Below are 25,024 nucleotides of genomic sequence, written 5' to 3'. Positions count from 1 at the left end.
CATTCCCGTTTTGGGGGATAGTGGAGTTGGAGTACATACCCAGCAATCAGCCTGGTTTGTTAAATTAGCAACATGGTGCGCAAGCAAAACAAAGGAGTTATGCTCCCGATATGCACAGTTTGGAAATACCAATACAGAGAATAACAATGTTACCCAATTAATTATTACCAGAGTCTTCCCAACCCAGGGTCTCCAGTACCTGGGTGGGCCCATTTTAGCATTAAGGTGCCCGCTATTTGTGTCTTTTAAACAGTAGCTTTAGCCCGAGATCGTCACTAGATGAGGAGTCAGCAGGTTGGACGGTCCACTGTTCTGCTGACAAGGGGGCGGGTACTGCCTTCAGACGAGAGTGATGGATCCAGTTCTTGTGTCCCTCGATCTTTGGCGCTGTATGGGAGATCAGCAGGACGGTATAGGGTCCTTTCCACTTTTCCTGGAGAGGCTCGTCTTTCCAGGTGCGAACAAGCACAGAGTCACCGGGCTGTAAGGAGTGAACAGGAGAGTCCAAGGGGAGAGGCTGGGAATCCTTGGTATACCTGTGAAGAGACAAGAGAACAGCAGACAGGGAACACATATACTGTGACAAAAAACCATTACCCAACTCCCATTCCCCTGACAGAACCGGGGTGCCATTCATAGGCCATGCCCTTCCAAACATAATTTCAAAGGGACTGAGCCCTAATCTACCCTTTGGGAGAACGCGGATACGGAGTAGGACGAGGGGCAAAGCATCAGGCCATCGCAGTAAGGCTTCTTGGCACACTTTTGAGAGATGCCGTTTAAGGGTCTGATTGGTACGCTCCACTACCCCACTGGCTTGCGGTCTCCAGGGCGTATGGAGTTTCCGGGGGATCTGTAAGGCATGTGAGATGCTTTGAATGATTTTTGACGTGAAGTGTGTCCCGTTGTCAGATTCCATCCACAGGGGGAGTCCAAAGCGAGGAATGATCTCCTTAACAAACTTGGGGGCCACTGTTCTGGCAGTGCAGTTACGGCATGGGAAGGCTTCTGGCCATCCGCTGAACCGATCCACTATAACAAGGAGATATTTGAACCCTTGGGTCCGGGGAAACTCAGTAAAGTCTATTTGCCACACTTGTCCAGGGCCCGGAGTGGGTTCTAGGGCAGCTGGTGGCACAGGATGTCCCGGTCGGGGGTTATTCTTTTGGCAGACTAAGCAGTTCACTTGTACCTGGGCAGCCAGGGGTCGGAGTCCGGAAGTGATAAAGTATTTTCCCATTAGTTGGATAAGTGCTTCCCTGCCAGCATGAGTGGTTTGATGTCGTTTCTGCAGCACTGGCCGGATTAGGCCCTTTGGTAAGAGGACCTTCCCTTCTGGGGAATGGAGCCATCCCTCCTTTCACAACAGCATAACCCGCCCTCCTTTGCCCATCTATTACAGTACTGCTACCATCAGTGTACCACTCATAATCTGCATTTGGGAGGGGTACATCCTTTAAATCCAGACGGCTGGAGTACTGGACATCTATGATCTCTAAACAGTCATGTTTCTGTTCCTCTGTTTCTGGCAAGAGGGTGGCTGGGTTAAGGGAGGGGCAAGGCTGTAAGGTGACTTCAGAGTTCTCTAACAGCTTAGCCTGGTACCGAGCAATCCGAGCCTGGGTGAGCCAAAGCCCTCCCTTTGCATCCAATAAGGCTCGGACCGTATGGGGAGTATAGATTTGCATAACCCCTCCCAATGTTAGCTTCTCGGCTTCCTCAAGCAGTAGGGCTGTAGTTGCGACCGCCCGTAAACATGCCGGCCAACCCTTTGCAACCTGATCCAGTTGCTTAGAAAAATAAGCCACGGGACGTCTCCATGCTCCTAACAGCTGTGTGAGCACTCCTAGGGCCACCCCCCTTCGTTCATGTACATACAACTGAAACAGCTTAGAGAGATCCGGCAGGCCCAGAGCCAGGGCTTCCATCAATTTTCTTTTCAGGATTTTAAATGCCCTGTCAGCCTCTAGGGTCCAATAGAAGGGGTCATGATCCGCTCCTTTTACACAGTCGTACAGGGGTTTAGCCCACAGTCCAAACTCTGGGATCCATATCCTGCAAAAGCCTGCCATACCCAGAAATGCCCTGAGCCGCTTACAATTATTTGGAGAGGAACTTGACAGATAGATTCCTTTCTTTTTTTTCACTTGAACGCTGACGCTCCCCTTGCCTTAGCTGTAACCTGATCCCTCTCCACCTCAGACAACAGGGTTCTCAGAAGGATATTACAGTCGTCTCAATCGGCTTGTGACTACTGAGGCACCCCTCAAAGACTGAAATAAACCTGCTTTTGTTCATTGAGAATTCCCCATCCTGTGTTTTAAAAGCTGCTAAGTCTATTGGATTGAATGGCACATGGGTGTAAACTTGCATAGTGGTAGCCTGACGTCCGTCTGCCCCTGGGCAAGCCACAACAGTCTCGGTAAGCAAAGGATAGAGTCCCACCGAGGGGGCAATCTCTGTAACCCGAGGCATCCTACCCTTATACGGTGGGGGTGTGGGGGCCGAAGGGGACACCGGCTCTGCCATTACAGTGGGGGTGGGGGTCTGGGGACTAACATTAGGTACTACCGAACCAGTCGGAGTCAGATTACAGCGCTGTAAAATATCTGGTCGAGTACATAAAGTCAGAAACAAATGCGCATACATATGTTCATTCCATTTCCTTGTTCTCTGACAGAACAGGAGTAACTGAAGGATCGTGTTGTAATTAATTGACCCTCCTGGTGGCCACCACTCCTGGTCCTCTAGTTGATATTGAGGCCAGTCAACTGTATAGAATCGTTTTAATTGGCTCTTAGTCATCGGATCCGCACCAAATACCTTCCAGTTTGCTAGAATGCACTCTAGGGGCGTACACCGTGCCCTAACCTCTGAGCTCTGTCCCTGTCCCATACCTACAGGGTAACTCTGGGCGTCCCCAGGTTCCAACAGAGCATATAATCCGGATTTTAAAAGGTTCCTACCTTATCCAAGGGACCGGTTCTTCACCATGACCTGCAGCTGCTCCTCCCCCATGTCTAAGGGTCCGGTTCTTCACCGCCGTCCACAACAGCTTCTCCACTATATGAGTGCGTTGCACCGTTGTGCCCTCTGGGGTCGATCAAATCGCGTCTCCTCCGAGGCCCCCGATGAACTCACCAGTGCGCGCTGGGCGTCGGTTCTCGCCGCAATCCTCGACCTCCAGGAGGGGCCCGGGCAAGGCTAAATTGCAGCCTCGTCGCCCACCCAGGGACGCCAAAAGCTGTTGCCGGCACCCAGTGCCGAGAGGCTGAACAACAGCTTGAGTGGTTCGTTACCCGGTGTGCTACACCCAATAATCACAACGGGGTGGAGAAGCAGAAAAGTTTATTTGAGGCTGCAAAAAGATACAGGGAGAATAAAATCTCAAATCCTGCACAACAGAGCAGGAAGTTACACAGGCTTTTATACATCCTTTTTCCCAGCATACTTATCCAATAGCAAGCTGCCCCAAGTATCCATATAGCCAGCCAATCCAGTTCCCAGCTAGTGCCCTGATTCTCTGTATCATTTGTTAAACTATACATAAAGCTGCTTTATTCAGCATTGATCTTCCATATCTCCCCTGTTTGGCCTTGCTTAGTTTCAGGCAGTCTGACTCTGCAACATATTGTTGCAGATTCTCAGCATAACTGCTGTGTGTGCCTCCAGGCGGGGGGGGCCAAGGACACTTGGGCCTAGTACGCAGAGCTGCTGCGAGTGCCTCCAGCCAGGAGGGGGGGGCCAAGGACACCGGGGCCTAGTGTGAGGGGGCTTCATCGACACTCGTGGTCTTCCATCCCCTCGAGTTACCTAGTGGCCATGCCCCAGTGTTCCCAACACGCTGTAGCACTTGTAGTGTAGACATATTGTTAGTGCAAATTGGCATCAGCCCCTTTGTTAGGGATTGTTTTGAATGTGTTTTCCAGGCCAGTCTTTGTTACACTCCCAGTCAGGGACAGTTTAAAACAGGAGTATTTTATTAAACTTTTGCCATAATCCAACAAAACCCTTCAACCTAAATCCTAACTAAATTCCCCAATATAAAGGTAAATAAAACTAAACTAAGGAAATAACTCCTTTTATTTTTATAGGTTTCAGAGTAGCAGCCATGTTAGTCTGTGTTCGCAAAAAGAAAAGGAGTACTTGTGGCACCTTAGAGACTAACCAATTTATTTGAGCATAAGCTTTCGTGAGCTACAGCTCACTTCATCGGAAGCATTCAGTGGAAATTTATTTTTATAAAGAACCATGAATCTAATTCCCTGTGGATCATACTCAAAGTGTACCTTTTAGTATGATCAAAACCAGGTTAGTGATGTTGCTGACCATTCTGACAGGTATTGTGCTTCTAGAATGGGTCACCCACTGCTGGGTGTGAATGTTACCATGAAGAGAGCCTTTTAATGTGGCCTTTATGGGAGAGTTGGTACTTGTATAAGCACTGACAGAGTTCTTTAAATATTTACCATTTTACCACCAGAGATTGACACACAAGCCACAGGACAGAATGACCTGAGCTTTTCAACTACATGCTTTTTTAAGCAGTTGCTTCATTATACAACACAGCTTTAAAATAGGTTGTTTCAGCTTCTGGATATTTCTCAATCTGTATTAGTTTTCCAGTCCATAACAGCAAACTACGGGCTGGCTCTGGTTCAAATGCATGTATATAAGAACATAAGAACGGCCATACTGGGTCAGAACAAAGGTCCATCTAGCCAAGTATCCTGTCTTCCAACGGTGGCCAATGCCAGGTGCCCCGGGGGAATGAACAGAACAAGTGATCCATTCCCTGTTGCCCATTCCCAGCTTCTAGCAAAAAGAGGTTAGGGATACCATCCCTGCCCATCCTGGCTAATAGCCACTGATGGACCTACCCTCCATGAATTTATCTTTTTCTTTTTTGACCCCTGTTATAGTCTTGGCCTTCACAACTTCCTCTGGAAAATGATTTACATTTAATTAATGTCAGTGGGAATTGTGGCCACCAATCTAACAAAGAGGATTTGTTCCAGTAACAACACTACTCAATTCATAACAAGAGTTCCACAATATATATACAGAAACCTCTATGCCATATGGATTTTAATTATTAGAAAAGATTCATATTGGGGCCTATCTGCACTACTTGAATAAACATGCTTGTATACAACTCTCTGCTATGAATAGGGGACACTGTTATAACCATTTAAATACAGTTTTTTATTACCAGTATGGATGGGAAAACAGCTCTAAAATATTGAAATAAAAAGAAAACGGTACAGAGTTTAGGCATAGAAGTTTCTGGTTATCAGGGAATATCTGATTCAGTCCCATATTTTCTTGAAGAAGCCATGTTGTTACTATTGGCCTTAGGCAAAGAGTGGGACTCCATGGTGCTGGGAACTGAGCAACATGGAACAGAAGACAGTCCCTGCCCCCGAGATCTTACAGTTCGCAATGAGCTCTGCAAGGGTAGACTCAATCAAAGAGTTTATTAAAGGATTGGGGTCTAACTAAGGACAAGATGTGACAGGTGAGAATAGGATATAATGGTAGGAGGAGAGAAGCCAAGAAGCCAGGGCTAACAGTGTTAGGAACACAAGGTTGTATATATTAGCTAAGTGTAAGCTAGATTTTTAAATTTTTGTATGTAAGTGAACAAGAGGGTGATTAATGAATCACTAAAAAACTATGTGCTTAGTTTTAATAAGGATGCCCTGGAGCATGGTAGAGAATCATGTTCTAGTTGGTGTAGTTGGGACCTTAGGACCTTGCTTTAAAAATCCAGATGCTTTTTTAAACTTTTTAAATATATAGATACAACAGGTAGCATATTACTGGTGTAGCTGATAATTTATGCAGTAGCTATTACATGTTTTTGTGCTGATTATACATCTTTATGAAATTAGTTCTTATGTATTTGAAATTAAATTGAGCCCAATCCATCACCACTGTATTTTAAGATCAGCACAGGCATACTACAACTGAAGATGCTAATTACAATAATTTGGGCAGTATAGTGTTTTACATTTCTTGAATATTATCAGTGTCTTTTGCAGTTGTCTTAGTCCCATGTAATTCCCAGAGACAGCTTGTAAAGCACCTGGGTTGATTTTTTTAAAGTAACTAATGTTTTATTTGAATTAATAAAATGAAAACAGATTAGATACATTCAGTAGAGTTCTGATTCAGATTCCAGTAGGAGTGTACACTTTTTCAAAATGATCACACACGATCAAGAAAGTACTTTTTCAAAACCTGTACTTGTCTTATGCTTTAAAATATTAATACTATGTGATTGTAAGTGCTACCCATTATAAAATAAAACTAGCCACCCCAACCATGTCCTTCTGAGGCACTCAAACTGATGTCTATTTGACAGAAAAGGAAACCATTTTGTCCATATAGAAATGTCCAGTAGAGGGCCACCTTCTTTTAAAACACTCCATCAATGTAAGAAATTAAGTAGATTAGCGTAGATGTAGACCAAATTTTATCAAAGCAGGTGCCTAAAATTAGGCACCTAAAACCACAGTTAGGGCATGTGAAAGTCAATACTGAGATATTACAGTGATGGGCAATACAGAAAACTTAAGAAACTGTAGACAGACAGATTTTCAGAGGTGCTGAGCACCTCAAACAGCATTAGAAGCATTCATTGTTATGATTTGCACAAGAAAGTGTTTTATGACAGTGTTATACATATTATGCAAGATTTTTCACAATAATCTGAGGATACACATTTATACATGCTGGGCCAAAGTGGCTGGAACACCATTTACCACACAGAAATTATGTCCACTTACACCCAGGTTGAATTCAACCTGTTATAACATATTTTTAAAAAATTACATTAAGACTTTACATTGCATTTATAATACATTTCTATTTACAAGACTGCATTAGTATGAGGAGAGTAGTCACCTTTTACATGTATCAGGGATCATAAGATAAATATTTATAAACATTTATGGTGTTTCCACTTCCGTGTGGCCAAAGTTAGCTGGGAGTCCCTCCTCTGCCAGCGGTAAATTTGGTTTACTAAAACGGTACCTTCCTCAATATTCCCCACAATGAGATACACCATGGGGCGGTAGGTCTGGGTCATCCTCTGAGTACAATTTTCATTCATAAGCAACCACTGTTGTATCATGTTCCGAGTATCATAAGGCAAGAGCAAACCCTGGTTGATGAATTCCACCTGGCATTCAATATTATACTCCTGATCACCAGAAACTGTTCTCTTTTTGGACAGCTTTACCTTTACCGCTAGGGAGAAAAAAACACATAAGTTGCTTTAACTGTTTAAGTGTAGCAAGGAATACTGCCTAATGAGCAGTGGAGGAATCCATAGTGAATTCTACAGTATAAGTATTAGGTCATACCTTTGTTTTGGGTCATTGCCATAGATTATGGTAGTATTTTTTTAAAGAGGGACATAGATAAGAGAGGTTTTTCACTGAATCACACAACCAGGAAAATGTAACATTCTCACAAAGATCACTGTCATATATCTTTAGTGACACTGCATGTGTCCAACTACTAGGGTGACCAGATGTTCCAGCACCCTGGTATCATTCCAGCTTTGTAGGGCAACCCAGGTATCCCAGCTGGTCCTATGGAAATTGTGACTTTGTCCATTTTTCAGCAGAATCAACCAACAAAATATCTGGCTACTGCTGCCTGCTCTTTGCTCCACCTTCTTTATAGTTCTTCCCTTTCTCAGTAAAGCTTCCCATCCAGCTATTTCCCCAGATCCAACTGCATCATTGCATTTCCATGCCCACTTCTCCTAAGGCCTGGTCCAAAGTCAACTGAAATCAATGAAAGTCTTAGCATTGACTTCTGTGGGTTCTGGAAGAGGCTTCTAGCTGTAATCTCAAAGTATTGTCAGTGGAAGCCCAACAAGGCAGCAGCCAGAACTTTCAAACCCTCATCAGGTAAGACTTTTTTTTTAATGTTAGCATTTGCTGAATCTTGCTTTGTGTGGTTAACAGGAATAATGCACATGTACACATTCAATAAGGAACCTTCCTCTTTTAATGTCAAACAGCCAAGTGCCTCAGCTTTCTTTTGGTTTTAACTGCCAATAAAAGCCACTTCACTCCTTTGCCGCAGATTTCAGAGTAGCACCTTGTTAATCTGTATTTGCAAAAAGAAAAGGAGTACTTGTGGCCCCTTAGAGACTAACAAATTTATTTGAGCATAATGCATCCGATGAAGTGAGCTGTAGCTCACAAAATCTTATGCTCAAATAAATTTGTTAGTCTCTAAGGTGCCACAAGTATTCCTTTTTGCCACAGATGTTATCCATAAAGTACACTGTAGTACAGCAAATTAGACTAGAACAAAAAAGCCACTTGGTTATACAATAGACAATAAGGCAACCTCATCATTCAAACGAAATCAGCGTGGGGCCTATTTGTATATTGTTTATAGGGGAAAGAACTTCCAGAAGATATTGGCTTGGGGCTAAATCCTGAGACACACACACACACACACACACACACACAGAGACATCACAAACTGCCGATTATATTAGAGATAGTTTCTGAATACATCTGAAGTGACAAAGTGTGTCCACTATTCAGGAATCAAAAATACTGGTGTCTCTAATTGTACATATATTAACAAGAACTTACCAAAATTATTGGCACAGAAAACATCAAGTACTCTTTTCTGTGTAAAGAATTCCTCCACTGCTGGGCAGGTCTGGCATATAGGCTTTGGCAATTCTGGTAAGAAATATTAAAGTCTTGTTATTGTTTTGTCCGCTGTCTGAATTTAGAGCCAATGAAAGGTGCGAGAGTGACAGGCCTGAAGAGTAACATTCTCCACTTAACCACAGAACAGGTGTGATGTAGGCAAGCTTCCAGACAGTGCTCTGAAAATGGGCCCTTTCTATGGATGAAAAGGGGGTTCATTTTCCATGCCCTTTCACATTGCTTGCTAAGAGTGACAAGGGTATCAATTTGTATCATTTATTGCATGTGTATTGGAGTAATTCTATTGGTGATGCTATGCTAAATTCACGAGAAGGAAGATCTTGTGGTTAAGGCATTGGGCTAGGGCTCCGGAAATAGTATTGGTTCTGCCACAGGCTTCCTGTCTGAGCTTGGGCAAGTCATTTATGGCCAGATTTCCAAAGGTGACTTCAATAGGAGCTGCTGGGTGCTAAAATCTGGGCATTAATCTCTCTCTGCCTAAGTTTCCCAGCACTAAAATGGGAATCCTTCCCTACCTCACAGAGCTGTTGTGAGGACAAATTTATTGTGTATATGAAGTACTCAAATACATGGTGATGAGGGCCATAGACACTCCTATCAGTAAATAAATAAAATACATTGAGCTCTGTAGATACCGTGGTGATTATGCTGCATATATGCATGATTGTATTAGCCTTCCTCCTGCCATCTGACCATCCTTCCTTGACTACAGTACAGTTATACTGATTATACCAATTAAAATCTGGCCCAGTTTACACTGAAGGTGTTCAGCACTTCACAGGATCGGGTGCAAAATGGATCTGAATGCATGCACAATAAATGTGCACCCAAGGAAATGACTGTTTACAAAAGAGACTGTTTTTGAAATTTGTCCGGCAAGTTGTATTTGATTGATTCTGTACACTTGATTTTAAAAGAGCTCACAGCCAATCCGACCCATCTACTCCATCTACCTTTATGAATATGTTTGTATTCTTTGCTAAGAGATGCTAAACACATGTCCTCATCAGCAGGGAAACGATCACAGTACAAACTGTCAGGCCAAGCCAGTCCATGGCAGAGGAGCACAGGAGCACAGCTGTCACGAACAGCGACACACATACTCCTGCAAGGATGGATGAAGCTGTGAAAAAATAAAAATCAGGTCCAACCAGTTAAATTTATTGGAAGTCAGTGACAATAGTGATTATTCCTACAGTAAATTCTGTACAGAGTTGTGAAAGTCTTTCTTATATGTCAGGGTTTAACATCCTCAGTCTTCATCAGTGATGCAAGTCCACACAGACAGAGGGTGCTGCTGGGGGTTCTGTATCTGGGCCTTGGGCTGGCTTTTAGAAGTCATACATTGTTTTAAGAAAAATACCTGTACGTCATTTTTGATAGGCACTCAATAAGGGCCTACTTCTATGTCCAATAAGTGATTTCAGCAGTAATTAGATTGGGCCCTAAATTATTAATATGAATAACACTGCAATCAAATGAAATAAAACCCAACATTGTTTGATCACAACTCTCTCTTTTTTTACATCATGACCAACGTTTAAGTAGAACACTTCTTGTGTGGAATTTTTTCCTGGAACAGGCAGGCAAAAGAAAGGTTAATAAATATTCTTCAGCAAAAGAGAAACAATTGGGCTGAGAATTATCTTCATTTTAAGATTTAACAACATACATTCAGATTGATATCTATTCAGGTACACAAGGCAGAATTTTAGAACGTGACATAGTACTTACGTATCTAAACAGACTGGCGCAAACAGAGAGCACAGAAATGTCCTTGCATGAGGGTGGCAGCCAGTTTGCACAAAGTGCTGCCATTCAGCAGATTTTGGAATAACCTCTGCCATACTTGTGTGTCCCATCAGGTTGGGAAGCCTCATTTCAGAATAACCAATGCTGTGGCACATGCCCATCTCCATAGGTATCGTTACACATTTAGTGGATAATCCGATGTCAAAACCCATTGTCAATCCTAGGAAGCCACTGAGAGCAAAGAGCATCTCTGCTGCAGGAAACATCTTTGTGTGACTCCTGAGTTGCTAAATGTGGGGTTGTCAAGTCCTTCTGTAGTGTTCAGACACACAAGCCTTGTGGTTTATATACACCATGAGCTCACTGCCCCATTCGTTATCAACAGCTTATCAAAACACTCAAGACAAGACCTGGGCTTATTGCCCATTCAAGTGATTGTTGTGATAACCAGGGAGGTGGAGACGATGACTTTAAATGCAAAAATTTACATATGGGATTTCATGAGTCTGAAAATGTCAGTGCTGCAGCATACTATGTGGCATATTAAATTGTGACACATGGTAGTTTTGCTATGTGCCTGCTAAATCGAATTAAGTGACCCCCTAGAAAAGTACTTGACAGACAGGCTGTCTCCTGGGGTTGGTGTGTCTCTTTTGTTGTCAGACATTGCTGATTTGGCAGAAAAAAACAGCTCAGATTGACTTATCAAGTGAAAATGTTTTGCTTTTGGTAATTGCACCATGTCTCTTGCACTGTTTTACAACTTCAAGAGGCACTTTCTTTATGTGGCCAAGTACTACAAAGGAGACAGCTTTCTGTTAGTAAAAGAATATTCTGTCTGGAAACTTCTGTTAGGTCCCAATCCCATGAAGCGTTAAGTGCACCACAACTACTGTTGATTTCAGTAAGAGTCACAGAACTGAGCGCTTACGGAATTTACTGTATTGTCTCATTCATTAGGATATCCAGAGGCAGGGTTATATATTTAGCTTTAGAATTCTCATCTTTCATTGACTAGATTAGCAGAAGGTATATTCAAGTTCAGAGGTGGGAGAAGTTTTTCTAAGTGGATAGTATAGGACCATATTCTGGCTTCAGCTACAGTCATCTATGTCAACATACACTTACACAAAGCCAGAATATTGCTTATAATTGGCACAGGACTTTGGGAGTCTTTGAGATGAAAGATGGTACACATTTAAGGCATTCAGATGGTTATGTATTTTAATTACTTTACTAATAAATGAATATCATTTAATTAACATTTTATAAATACATGAAAATGTATAACTGCAAATACTATTCCCATCACCCTTTTTTTAGCACAAGTTCAATTGTCAGTTTTGTTAATTAAAAATAAATAGAATTGCTGACAGTGCAAGTTATTTTCTTACATAGTATTAAAACAAAGGGTGCCAGATATACCAGAGAAAGGAGCAGACTAGTTGAGGCCATATAGATCTGAGTTACAGCTAGCATACATATTGCTATTAGAAAAGTTATATCAAAAGAGGGTTGAAAATTTTTGAGTTTCAAACTAGAAAAAAAGTTAATGGAAATTTTAAATTTTGATGAAAACAGATTTTTCCATCAGCTCTATTTATATCAATTTTTTTAAAATCAATTTCTTATCACTTGATCCATTTCTCCTCAAATAATTGATTTTTTTACTCTGAAACAGACAGTAATTGGGCTGCTTTACAATATGTAAACTTATTTCAAGAACTTTTTAGATATTAATAAAATGTCAGGCCCTAATCACAATAAATCTACTACAAAGTATTATCTCTGATAAAAGAAAAGGAGTACTTGTGGCACCTTAGAGACTAACCAATTTATTTGAGCATACACGAAAGCTTATGCTCAAATAAATTGGTTAGTCTCTAAGGTGCCACAAGTACTCCTTTTCTTTTTGCGAATACAGACTAACACGGCTGTTACTCTGAAACCTATCTCTGATAAATAGATGTGTATATAATTAAAACAAATAGGCTCATAATATCTTTTTGAAGGGCTCAGACATGGCAGTTATAGTGCTTGATTAGACTCTTCCAGAATGTTTTCAGACCTCTAGCCTCAACAGATTTGAGAAAGACAATACACTATATATCAGTAGTTGTGTGTAAATGTCTAGGGGTGAAATCTTAGACCCATTGAAATCAATGACAGAACTCCCACGGGACTCAGGATTTCACCGTACATATTTGTTTTATTGTTTGTATGCTAGCAGGAAAATTACAGGATCTGTTTAAATACCCTGATAAAAGACAACATAAAAGTTCCCAGGGATTAATGGTGTTGTTTGGAAAAACAAATATTCCATGGATTTTTTTCTTTTATTGTTTTGTTTCTTGCTCCTTGTTTCTGAGGACAAATATGGTTTATTTATACCTGTCTCCATTTCCTCAAACTAGAGAAGATCAGTACAAAATAAGACTAATTAGGGCTATGGGGAAACACCTCAAGCCTTTATTCATCAGCGTCAAGTTCATCAAGTGCTTCATCTTCAACTCAAATTTAGGAGCCACGTTTAAACTCAATAAAAATGTAGTTCCAAAGAAACTGGTTTAGTATCATTGATTTCAGTTAGGCCAGGCTTTTACCTGTTGGCTTTAGAGTTACTTTGCAACAACAGTGTGGCACAAAGCAGCCTTAACACAGGAGAATCTGGGCCTGAGTTTCAAACCAATTCAAATAAACTTTTAAAACTGTCTTCTGACATGGTTTGGCTGCCCAGTGTGCACAGAGCTAAGTCATAGACCTGATCCTGCAAAACTTCTATGTACATAACTTCCAGTTAAGTCAATGGGGAAAGCCTTAATGGGGTCACCCAACATATATAACCCATGGGAAGATAACACCATGTAGGTAAAATCCTCCTCCAAAAAGGCCCTTAGGGTACCACTCCCTCTCGTTGTCAAAGTAGGAGGCATAAATAAGAAGCAGAGTTGAGATCAAGGCTTCTCTGTGTCCTTGCAATCCCTGGCAGCTGTAACAATTTTTCTTGACAGGTGATGTAACATATGCTGATGGGCTGGCCAATGCCCAACTGAAGCAGGACTAGGAGAGCACAAAGGTGGTTTACAGCCCCTTTTGCATCCCTCAGCCTTAGTGGCACTGCATATTTCGGAGCTGCAGGAGAATGTGTACAATGCCAATGAACCCCAATGTGTCCAAAATAAACAAACCAAAAGGAGTTCTGTATTCATCCATGCTGTGCACAAGCCTTTGCTGAGTAACCTCATATCCTATTGTTGTAACCCCTTTGCTTCAGCCCCTCAGCATTATTTTGTTGTGTTTTTCATTGCTTTATGTCTGAAATCATGTTGGAAGCTCTCCAGCATTGGGACCCTGCCTTCTTATTTGTAATGTGAGCTTCGAGTGCTGTAAAACATATATTATTAAAAGGCCTGAGGGCTATTAACTATTTTGACCATAATTCCCACACTCCTTATATAAAAATACTATTTGATTTCTTCCAAACTATTATATAATGGCAAAACATAGACCTATGACAAATTCTCAGCTTGTTGCAGGCAACATTAATTCTTTCACTCAAATGGCGAGATTGTACCCATGCGTTTCTCAGCCAAGCAAGGGAATAATGGGGTTTAAACACTCCAATTCTTGCTCAGCCTACATGGGTTCCAGTCTGTAGAATGGAGAACAATTGCTGGTCTCTGGGTTGTGGGCAAGTGGCTGGGGAGAGGTAGGAAGTAGGAGGGGCCCTGGCTCTGAGAAGCTGGCCAGGTATGAGTGGGGAAGCAAGTGGAACCTTTTCCAGGGCTGTATTATATAGCAACAATCCCCTTCTCTCCCCTTCAAAGTAAGGAATTGGAAATCTCTGAGTCACAATTTCTTCCTGGGGCTGTTCCTGGGTGGAGCAGTTATGAGCTACCACTTACTCAGCATTGTATCTAAAGACTCACTCTAGTCCCAAATTTGCACTGCAGGAAGTTAAATCAGTTTTCATGTTTGCTTACTGTGCTCTGTCTTTAAAAGGATCTGCACTTTCTAATTGTAAAGAAAACTATTGTGTGTGAGTGAATGTGGTGCTTATTGAGGCAGGTGGACTGAGCATCCTGGAGACACAAGGCCTCAGTTTATAGAACAGGTACAGCACAATAGAACAAGCACATCAAGCGTCTCCATGCTGGCCTCTCAATATGCCTCCACCAGGGATTGGAGGGACAACTCCTCTTGTCTCAGAGAGATCAGTGCAGCCTGTCAGAAGAGACACATACTGTGTGCTCTCTCATGGAGGCTTCACTTCTGCCCTTTCTTGTTTTGCTGTGTACTCTTATCATTCTGACTAAAAGTATCTGCTCCTTGAGTATGGAAAAAATGTATACATGTATTGTTAGCTATAAAATGTGATGGTTTCAAATACACTTTCAGCTTTTTAGTTCATGTGAATCAAAAGCCAGTGATCACACAGCCCTAGTGTGATCGCTAGCTTTCATAAACACATACCCCTTCTGCTTGATACTTGTCACTGTTTCTGGTTTGAGGCAGCAACTGAAACCATTACCTAGTAGGCCATAGTTCTAGTTATCTTTGCTGGCTGCCTTCTGCCAGAAAACAAAGTCCTTAGGACTGGGCTCTTGAGTCTGTTGCACCTTGGTAATCATCTAGTTCAAGGGTGTATTAGCTGTGTCAAATTGCTTATCCTGTGCTATTCTCAGCAGCATCATTTCCCAGGTAAGCCTTCTCCATTCTGAGACTTCAGTTCCACACATTCACAGTTCAGTCTTAAGTACAAGGAAGTTCCTGGCCATATTTATTTGTAGGCCTCAGTAGTTTGACATCCTCCATGGAGGGAACTCTGATTGACATGCAGTCTGACAGCAGTTGGCTATACGTCATCATTTTTAACAAGACTCTGGCAAGCCAGTCACTAAACAGAGACATGGCTTGGGGAGCACTTCACATCAATTAGTATTTTGACTCCTCCACAGAAATAGGAGTTACAGGAGTACAAGTTGCCTTTTCTTTTTGTGGCTACTTAACTCATCAGCATGGTGTGGAAAAGTTGCCATGTGAATTTGCACGTGGCTTCATAAGGGGATCCTTTTACTATGTGTTTCACCACCCCCATCCCACTTTGATGCGTTGTTTCACTTCATTCATCTGGTTGTGCTGCATCTCTTGCTGCTCTTCCAAATCCCTGTGGGACTTCAATGGAAGGGCTGCCTGAGTAAGGACTACAAAAAACAAAGAAAGTAAGAATTGCTGAGGAAATTGAGTGAGGAAATTGCAGGGCCTACATGCCTTTTTTTATTATTATTATTAAACTAAGTTTTGTTAGCTTTGAAATATGTAATGTTGTCCAGTCAAAAAGTAATTGCCATGTTTTACAGGTATGTTGTTCCTGAACATGTGATTCAAGCTTGATTCTTTTCAAGACTTTTGAAGAAAGTTGTGAGGTCACTCCCTTAGCCACAGGCCATATTTACTGTTCTTGACTATGAGAGACAGTCACCTGTTGATGGACCCTGATAACTTGAATAGTCACTGGAGACTACCCTCCTCCTCTACCCTGTTCCCTTCATTTCCTTTGACTGTTCCCAGGGAGACAGAGATTAATGAGGAGCCACTGATCAGACTCTATAAGAAATGGGACTGGAATTCTCCTCAAAGAAGGCAGGAGTTTGTTTGGGCAATCTGAACAGATTAGAAAACTAAGTATTAAAAAAAAAAAAAAAGTTAAACTAAAGATTTGGTGTGGTATTTAGCCATATCAAACAAAATAAAATAATTGTAGAAATGCAAGACGGTTTGAAAAGGATCCAACCCTTAAACTTTGTGCTTCCACTCTCAGTCCTAATGAGAGATTTCCAAGAAGGCCTGCTCTGTCAGTAGTACAATAAATATTTTGTACTTTAACATTCCAGTTGCCTTTGTACTTTGCCACACTAACATGCTTTCTTCCATGAAAGCAATTATTTCATAGTCTCTTCTTTTGGTTTTGATTTTGGTGGATTACAAAAAATGATGGTAAATAGATACTGGCACCAATATAACTGTGAGGAATAGTTGTGTTTGGTACTGAAAGGGTTTTCTTTAATTTGTTAATAGAAATGGTTTTTAGATATGCTTTAATTTTTTAAAAATCAGAAATATTATTTTTATTTAAAAAGAGCTGTAGGTGCACATAGTGCAATAATAGTTCAAGAGAACAGGGCTACTGCCCTGGGATGCTACAAATGAGGATCTTTATCTTTATTACTATTAATTATTTATTGGAGAATAAGGATTGTCCAATGGTTAGGGTGCTTGTCTTGGACTTTGGAGACCCAGGTTCAATTCCCTGCTCTGTCATAGATTTCCTGTGTGACACTAGGCAATGCACTTAATCTCCCTGTGCCTCAGTTCTCCATCTGAAAAATGGGGATAATAGCACTTCTCTATTCTCACATGGGTGTGGTGACGCTAAACACATTAATCATTGTGAACATGGGCAGCTGGTGAACCAGCCATTAGGGAAGGCTAACCTGTGCTCTGGGCTCCTGCAGGGGAGGGCAGACAGAAGGGGAGGAGGAGGGGCAGGCCCTTGAGCAGAAGGGGAGGATCCACGGCTTAGCACTGTACAAAGAGTGAGTAAGTAACAGCTTCTAAATAGATCTGCTAGACAAAGGTTGGGCTAGGAAACAGGGTGCACAGTGAGGTGCACAGTGAGGTGAGTTGTTAGTGGCAAAGGCAGGATTAGAAGATTCACATCTCCTTTTATCCCCATCCAATGCACTACTCCTGGGACCACTCTGCTTTCAGTCCAGCCTCACCTATGTAATCATTAGTCATGGAAGTCAGTTGGACTATTTGCATGAGAAGCTTTTAGGCTCAGAACCTCAATTCAGTACAGCCCTACAAAGAGGTAAAACATCCTTAGAAGTATATGTAGGCTGCATTCGGTGGATGGCAATACAAAGGCGATAGTAAAGTTAGAGGCAGCTGTGGGGTAAATGCTGTGTGTAACACAGGTTGTTTCTGAGAGGACAGTGGAAGGAGAAAAGGAGGACAAGAGTTGAAGATTATTATAATGAAAGTTAAATTCCTGCTCTTCAAACATACATAAGCTCTGTGTGGCAGGGACCATCGTTTCATTAGGTGTCTGTGCAATGCTTAGAGCTTGGGGCTCCAGCTCCTGACTGGGACCTGTAGGTGCTAGAAATATACTATCTATATTGGGATTCTATTCTGTGGCCCATCACTGTTCTATGTGAGCACCTTGCACATAAGATCAGTAGCAATAGCCAAGTCTCTAGTGGATTCTTGGAGTCCCCTTGTTAGGGATTAAAAACTAACCTATGCATAAGGGGATAGTGGTTATTGTTGATGGTTTGAGTTGCTTGTTTGTATTTATTGTTAGTTTTTAATTTTTAGTTTTGTGTTTTTTAATTTACTTGGTTTTAATTTAATTTAATTTAATTTTTTTGCACAAAAGTGGGGTCCTGTTTAGGTAGGTGGAATTTCAATGTTGGGGCTGTCATTCTTGTTACAGAGGAAAGATTCTTTTGAAGAGGCAGATTTTTCCTCATTTTGTAAAGATGGTCAGAGTCTGGCTTTGCCGAATCTCCCGCAAAGTTCATTTTATAGCTATATCCCTCCACTGAGAATGCTTTGTTCCCAGTAAGTAAATAATAATAGGAACGAATATGCAGGTTTTAAGAATAATTTACAGGATGATTTAAAGAAGACAACGCTGTACAGAAGAGTGTATTGAATGATTTGCCAGCCCCTTTTGAAGTAAAAGTTAAGTAATAATAGTTCCAAAGATGCTGTATATGTATGCTTTAACATAAGCCAAAGATAAATTCATTTGGATGAAAGTAAACAGCAAATACATACCAATTGTTTGTAGTTCATTGAGAAATTAAACAGGGTCATCTTGTCTGCTCCCAGCACTTCCTTTGTCTGTGGCCTGTAGTCAGCTACTGATTAGCATGATAAGACAAAAACACATCAAGACCTGAAAATTATGTCTGGCCTCTTGCTGTTACTGGAGATAGCTCAAATCAGTTAAGAAAGTAAAACTTTCAGGTGAGTACTCACTTGACTCCATTAAGCCGGGAGCTGCTCCTTTCAACTGGACTTGCCAGCTTCCTGAATCCTACTTCATATGATTAGCACAGACTGCGACTCTGAAACCTGTCATATTATTCTAGGTTCCTGGAGGAAAAAACCCTGTGGCTTGCCATTCATAATAATAAACATAGGATCAAATTCGCGGCTTATGTAACCCAGTTGAAGTCAATGAGACTGAATCATGTGATTAAAAGTGAAACGTACAGTTAAATGGTCTACAGAATAGGGATAGTCTTAAATATGTGTTTAAGATTATGCATAGGTTTAAGTACATAGGCTGAATTGGGCCTTATTGTCAAATCTTGAGATCTTTTTCATCAGTGAGAGCTTTGCTTGAATAATGACGGCAAGGTCTGGCCCACTTATTTAATTTGAAAAATATATCGTAACATAAATGAGTGAAATGAAAATTCTATTTTCAAATGGCTTTGCTGAACAGGGATTTAAAAATAATATTTGTCAGCAAATAATCAAAGCAACAGCCTGCAGATGCATTGTGTTTCTGTCTGGTGGCTTCTTGGTAGGTGTCAGAGTAGCAGCATGTTAGTCTGTATCCGCAAAAAGAACAGGAGTACTTGTGGCACCTTAGAGACTAACAAATTTATTAGAGCAAAGTTATGTTCTAATAAATTTGTTAATCTCTAAGGTGCCACAAGTACTCCCGTTCTTTTTTCTTGGTAGGTTCTTTTTGATAGATCCTGCTATAAATCTACCAAGATAATAACATTCTTTTTAAGTAAGTGGATTTACTTTTAAAAATTCTACAAAGAAAAAACTGTTAAATGAAATACTAGTCTTTACTTTTGAACTTTCTACTTGAATAGTATTCTTGGATTCTGATTTTTTTTCTAGATTTTCCAAACTTTTGCATTCAGATAAACACAAACAGGTAAATGTACATGGCCCTTTTGGCTAGCTCCCTTATAAGAAATGGCTGTATCTTAAACCATCAACTGATAGAACATTATAACCAAGCTTGTTTTTAGGAAACTTCATTCTGAGCTCATGAAAAAGAAAATATGTTTGCATTAGGTATAAAACTGTTAGGACAGGGACTGTCTTGTATAGAGCATCATGTACATCCTAGTGGTATATAAATGTCTGATAATTATTTGTTCCTGATCACTATAAAAACAATTCCCATTGGAATAGTTCTGTTCTATTCCCACTGCCCCCTACCAGAGGGGCAATGGGACTCCTCCAAATACCTGCAAAAGGCTTGAATATTCCCTAGTTTTCATTTTCCTCCTAACCATTTGAGACCCCCTACTACAGACACTCCCTTTCTGGATAAGGATGACTGCATGGGACTCCCACTAGTGCCATCTGTTACTCTGCCAAAAGCTGTATTTTATGCTACTACTTCCCTTTGATCACAAAGAGGTTCAGTGAGAGGCTAGAAGTCACATCATTTAGTGGCAGGCTGGGAATAGAACCCGGGAGTCCTGGTACCAAGTCTTTTGCTTTAACTGCTACATCACCTCCCACTATATATCTCTTTCTAGGTATAGATCTATACCTTGAATCAGGGATTCTGAGTGTTTATAACATGACTTCACAGTCAGACACCCTCATCTAATACTCCAAAGCTGCACCACCCCCCAAATACATTGTTCTAGAATTCCTACTAATTTACAGAGATTATGTTAGATATATTACCTGCTCTGATGAACAGTAGTACAGTTCCCGATTTAAATGTCAAAGTGGCAATAGGTTTGCAGAACAAGTTGCCATGTTTTAAAAGTATGAACAATTTTGATTTTTATCTCTGCATTGTGTAGGAACTGGGCCGTATCCCTTTAAAAAGTCTTAGAGTCCTCTAGTGGCACTCTCTGCGGTCTGTGTTTAGAAACCTACCCGAGCAGTAGTGTGTACATGTAGGTAGGCCTTGTATGTTGTATATACTTAGCCCTGGTCTGCACTACTAACTTATGCCAGTATAACTACGTCGCTCAGGGGTGTGGAAAATCCACACCCCAAGTGACGTAGTTGTTCCGACCTAACCCTCGGCATCGCTACTGCCTCTCAGGCAGGCAGAGTAGCTGTGCTGATGGGAGACGGTCTCCTGTTGGTGTAGGCAGCATCTTCACTAAGCCCTACGGTGGAGCAGCTGCACTGGTGCAGCTGCTGTGCTGTACGTGTAGAAAAGCTCTTAGTAAACCTGGTCTCTTGGCCCCCAATGTGCTGCTGTGGTGCCTTCATATTACTATTTACATTTATTGTAAATAAACAAAAGATGCAACGATTGCTCCCTGACCTTGTGAGTCGATGTCTCGATTAATATAATAATTTCTGGGGCACATTCTAGGATACAGTCAGCCTCAGTCAACAGTGGTGGTTGTATTGATTCACTTTGCATCCCACCCGCTAACCACTCCCTTAATGCAGCATTTAAATGCTCTCCAATCTGACAACACTCTGTGAACTTCCTTAATTCAGCCCCACATTCTGAAATTGTTTCATTTTCTTTTTGTTGTGTAGAGAGCAAAAGACAGAACAATCACCAGAGAAAGATGTGCAGGGAAATAACATTTTTTTCTTCAGCCTCCATGATACCAGCGACACTATCTCCATTCAATAGGAGGTTTATACAACTGCAAAGGCAGGTTCCTTTTACATGGTGGTTTGTGAAACACACATTGCCTATATTGAGATCAAAGACGATTGCTTTCTATTATCATGTCTTGCTGAGAGGTGCACTGATAAAGATGTCTCCACCCTAATGCTTAAATTCTATTCAGACTAAAATAAATGTATGGAACCAGCTCAGCCTCCAGGCGAGGATTAGAAGGCCATGACTCCAGCACCCATTTGCTAGTCTGGATACAGAACATATTTTGCCTTTGTGTGAAATATAACATTGGCTTGCACAGTCATTTACTGTCTCTGGGTCACTTTTCTTCCAACTGTGCTAGCAGGGATCTAAATTAAGATGAATCCAGCCTAAATAGCTGAATGAACAACAGGAGTTGAACAAATAAATGGGGAAAAAATTACCAGGCAATAATTTATAAACTGTTTAAACTTAAATGGTGCCCTAAAATTATTTTTAAGAATGCGGTTTGCTTTGACTGGTCTTCTAAGGAGCAGGGAAGGAAAGCTGAGCCTGGAATGCATGTAATTGACTGAATATTTTATCTGGAGAGGGTGATTTTAGCGAACAGCAGGGGTTTCATTCTCTAAATAACACTACCGGTTTCACACTGGGTTTTGTGGCCTAAGATTGATGACTGTAATGTTTGAGTCACTTGATGCTCTGAAGAGGCAATTTTCATTATTAAAATAATAGAGGAGTAAATAGATTAGAGGTGGGATTGTTTTAGCTGACAACATTTGAAGGCTAGACTCAGGAACATTAGGGGACAAAAGTAAGGACACCATTTTAAACACTGCAAAAAGAAAAGGAGTACTTGTGGCACCTTAGAGACTAACCAATTTATTTGAGCATAAGCTTTCGTGGGCTACAGCCCACTTCATTGTATGCTAACGAAAGCTTATGCTCAAATAAATTGGTTAGTCTCTAAGGTGGCACAAGTACTCCTTTTCTTTTTGCGGATACAGACTAACCCGGCTGCTACTCTGAAACCTTTTAAACACCATTAATATATCGGTGCAGGAGAGTTTTCCTGAGGCACAGAAAGAAAAAGTGATACTTTTCTAAAATAAAGAAAACTAAGGGAGTGTGCCTCCTAAATGGGGACGGTTGGCAGGTCTGGATCATTGCACTGAAAGCAATCCACCTCTGAACACAGGAGATAGTTACATTCGAATTGCCATTTGGGGTCAGACTCTGCCACCTTTACTTATGTTAAGTAGTACTTGTCTCAGTGAAGAGTCCCACTGAAAGTAGAATGAAGCTACTCTCTGGCAGCCTGATCCTGCCCATTGAAGTCAATGGCAAAGCTTCCAGTGACTTAAATGGTGCAGAATCAAGCCCTGAAAGCCAGGTTGTGCCAGCCTTATTCATGCTAAGTATCATCATATATCATGAACAGTCCTACTGATTTCAGTGGACCGCTCATGGCGTACAGCACTATTCAACACAGGAGCAGGTGACAGCACCTGGCTGTATGTAAATGGACCACCCATACTACTCCTGTTTTTCAACTGACTTTTAGGTAGTTATGTAAGAATGCATATTTATAAAACAGGATGTTTAAAAGGATTTAAGATGGGAAGGATTCCTCAATCCAGTATTCTGCACTGGCACATGGGAGACTGGCTAAAATAATCCCCTAAATCCTGGTCTCTCAGAATCCCTGTGCCAGCAAAGGCTAGGAATGCTGCAGATGCACACGCCTAACTTGAAGGGGAGAGAATGCCTTCTGCCACTTAAAGTCCGCTCGCATATCCTTAGGCTGAGCAGATTATTTACACAGAGTTTCTGCCCCACCCAGGGATAAAGATACCGGAAGTGCGGAATTGAATTTGGCCCTCCACCTGCGTTTGCATTACGCCACTAGCCTGACCATGATTGCTTCTGCTGGCTGCATAGATAGAAATGTTGGTTTTGATTTGGTAAATGGATTTGGAAGATAACACTAAAGGATGAAGCATGGGAGAGGGAGATACTTTCTCTGCCTTTTTGACTCCCTCCCACCCCCAATTTTCCTAGTGTTACTTTTTCTCACTTTAACATTTTATTGACTCCCCACTTTCTCACACATTTTTTGGCCCTCCACCCCCAACTTTCTCCAGTAAAACCAGATCTATGTAGGGCCCTTTGTTAGAATCATCCTCTGGCTCTCACTCCATTTTCTGTCTGGACTGCCTGCTTAGTCTGTGACCTCCTCTTAGGAAGTGTGCGTGTTTTTGTGCCTTATTTAGCACTCAGCACCCTATCCTGCTGGCAGATTAATCTACTTAAATTATAAATTAAATCTATTTAAATTATAAATAGATAATATTTCATTTTAATCTTGTATGAGAAATTGTACTTGCTGGGGAAAAAGATGTCTTTTCTGTTCACTTGTTAGGTCCCACAGGCAATTGCTTCTAAAAGCTTTTCAGATAAGGAGTCTAAACTGACAGGTTTCAGAGTAGCAGCCGTGTTAGTCTGTATCTGGAAAAAGAAAAGGAGGACTTGTGGCACCTTCGAGACTAACAAATTTATTTGAGCATAAGCTTTTGTGAGCTACAGCTCACTTCGTCGGATGCACAGTGTGTATGGTAACACCCACCGTTTCATGTTCTCTGTGTATATAAAATCCCCCTACTGTGTTTTGCACTGCATGCATCCGATGAAGTGAGCTGTAGCTCACTAAAGCTTATGCTCAGATAAATTTGTTAGTCTCTAAGGTGCCACAAGTACTCCTTTTCTTTTTTTGGAGTCTAAACTATGGCTGGCAAGTGTAAATTCAATGTAATACTGCTGGCATCACCAGTCTTTTCCTTTCTAATATGAACTGATGAAAGCTTGTAATACACTCACACAACCCCTCTGAAATATGTTCGCATTTTGAAATTTCTGTGAACTTTAAAGCAACAAAACAGAAGAGGAATAAGGAACTGTGTCTTCTTACGTGATGTTGACTTCAATGAGTCCTAACGTGCTTAACTACTGTACTTAAGCATATGTTTAACTGCTTTGCTGAACTGGGGCCTAAATGCCATATTATCAGTCTTGTGTGGCAGAGAATATATTTCCAGGAAGGATGAAACTTTTGGGGTAAGAGTTTTTATAGTCCATCTTGTGGATATCCCCAAATTTTTAAAGCCTAACTTTTTGGGCTGGATGAGCCATAAGAAATTTTAACCTGTTTTAAAGTTAGGTAGCTGACCATAAGGGATACATTATGCCAAGTTCTGATCTCACACCACTGTACCCCATTAACCTCAATAGGGGCGTATAGGCATACTCTAGTATGAATTTAGCACATTGGGTATAGCTGACCTTGGGTGATATATTCCTCTCCTTGTTCAGCTTTATCCTTTGGACTTCCATCAAAAAGTGCCGAGGAATGATCATTCATATGCCATTTCTCAGCACTGGTGATACAGTTTTGGGAAAATCTTCCATTTTCATAAATAATATACATCTCAAAGCGCTTCCAATAATGAAGACACATACCGTTTAGGGAGAGCAATTCAAATGCAATAAGACACGCAGCAAGCTCATTATACTGATCGAATCAGATCAGTGACACACAGCATTAATCCAATCATAATCCATAGAAGGCTGTAGAATCCCCAATAATTCCACATACCCTAATATTACAGCACAGGAAGATAGAGTTAAAGTTCCATTTTTAAGACTTATGATGGTATTGCTAATCTATCCATTAATTATAATTTTAGAGAATTAATATTAACTGAGAAAGTCACACTGAGACACTGAGAATTTCTAAACTCTTGCATCTTTAAATTTAATAAGTAGGACATTCTTTCGCTGCTGTTCTGTAATTTAGCAACCTTAACTTAAAATTTACCAGGGAGTTTTATTTTGGAATCCATAAGAGGAGTTATATTGGAAGCCT

General features: G+C 41.1%; 1 protein-coding gene across 1 annotated transcript; it reads right to left on the bottom strand.

Moving 5' to 3' along the window:
- Positions 1-6,943: 6,943 nt before the first annotated feature.
- Positions 6,944-10,675, bottom strand: LOC144280302 (secreted frizzled-related protein 2-like). The gene is made up of 4 exons (XM_077805349.1): positions 10,446-10,675; positions 9,665-9,834; positions 8,628-8,720; positions 6,944-7,254 (listed from the first exon to the last, which is right to left on the bottom strand). The coding sequence occupies exons 1-4, from the start codon at positions 10,673-10,675 to the stop codon at positions 6,944-6,946; spliced, it is 804 nt and encodes a 267-aa protein (XP_077661475.1).
- Positions 10,676-25,024: the final 14,349 nt, after the last annotated feature.

The sequence above is a fragment of the Eretmochelys imbricata genome, chromosome 1, assembly GCF_965152235.1.
Source record: "Eretmochelys imbricata isolate rEreImb1 chromosome 1, rEreImb1.hap1, whole genome shotgun sequence".
NCBI lineage: Eukaryota > Metazoa > Chordata > Testudines > Cheloniidae > Eretmochelys > Eretmochelys imbricata.
The sequence above is the reverse complement of the archived record's forward strand: the minus strand, read 5'-3'. Positions and strand labels throughout refer to the sequence as shown.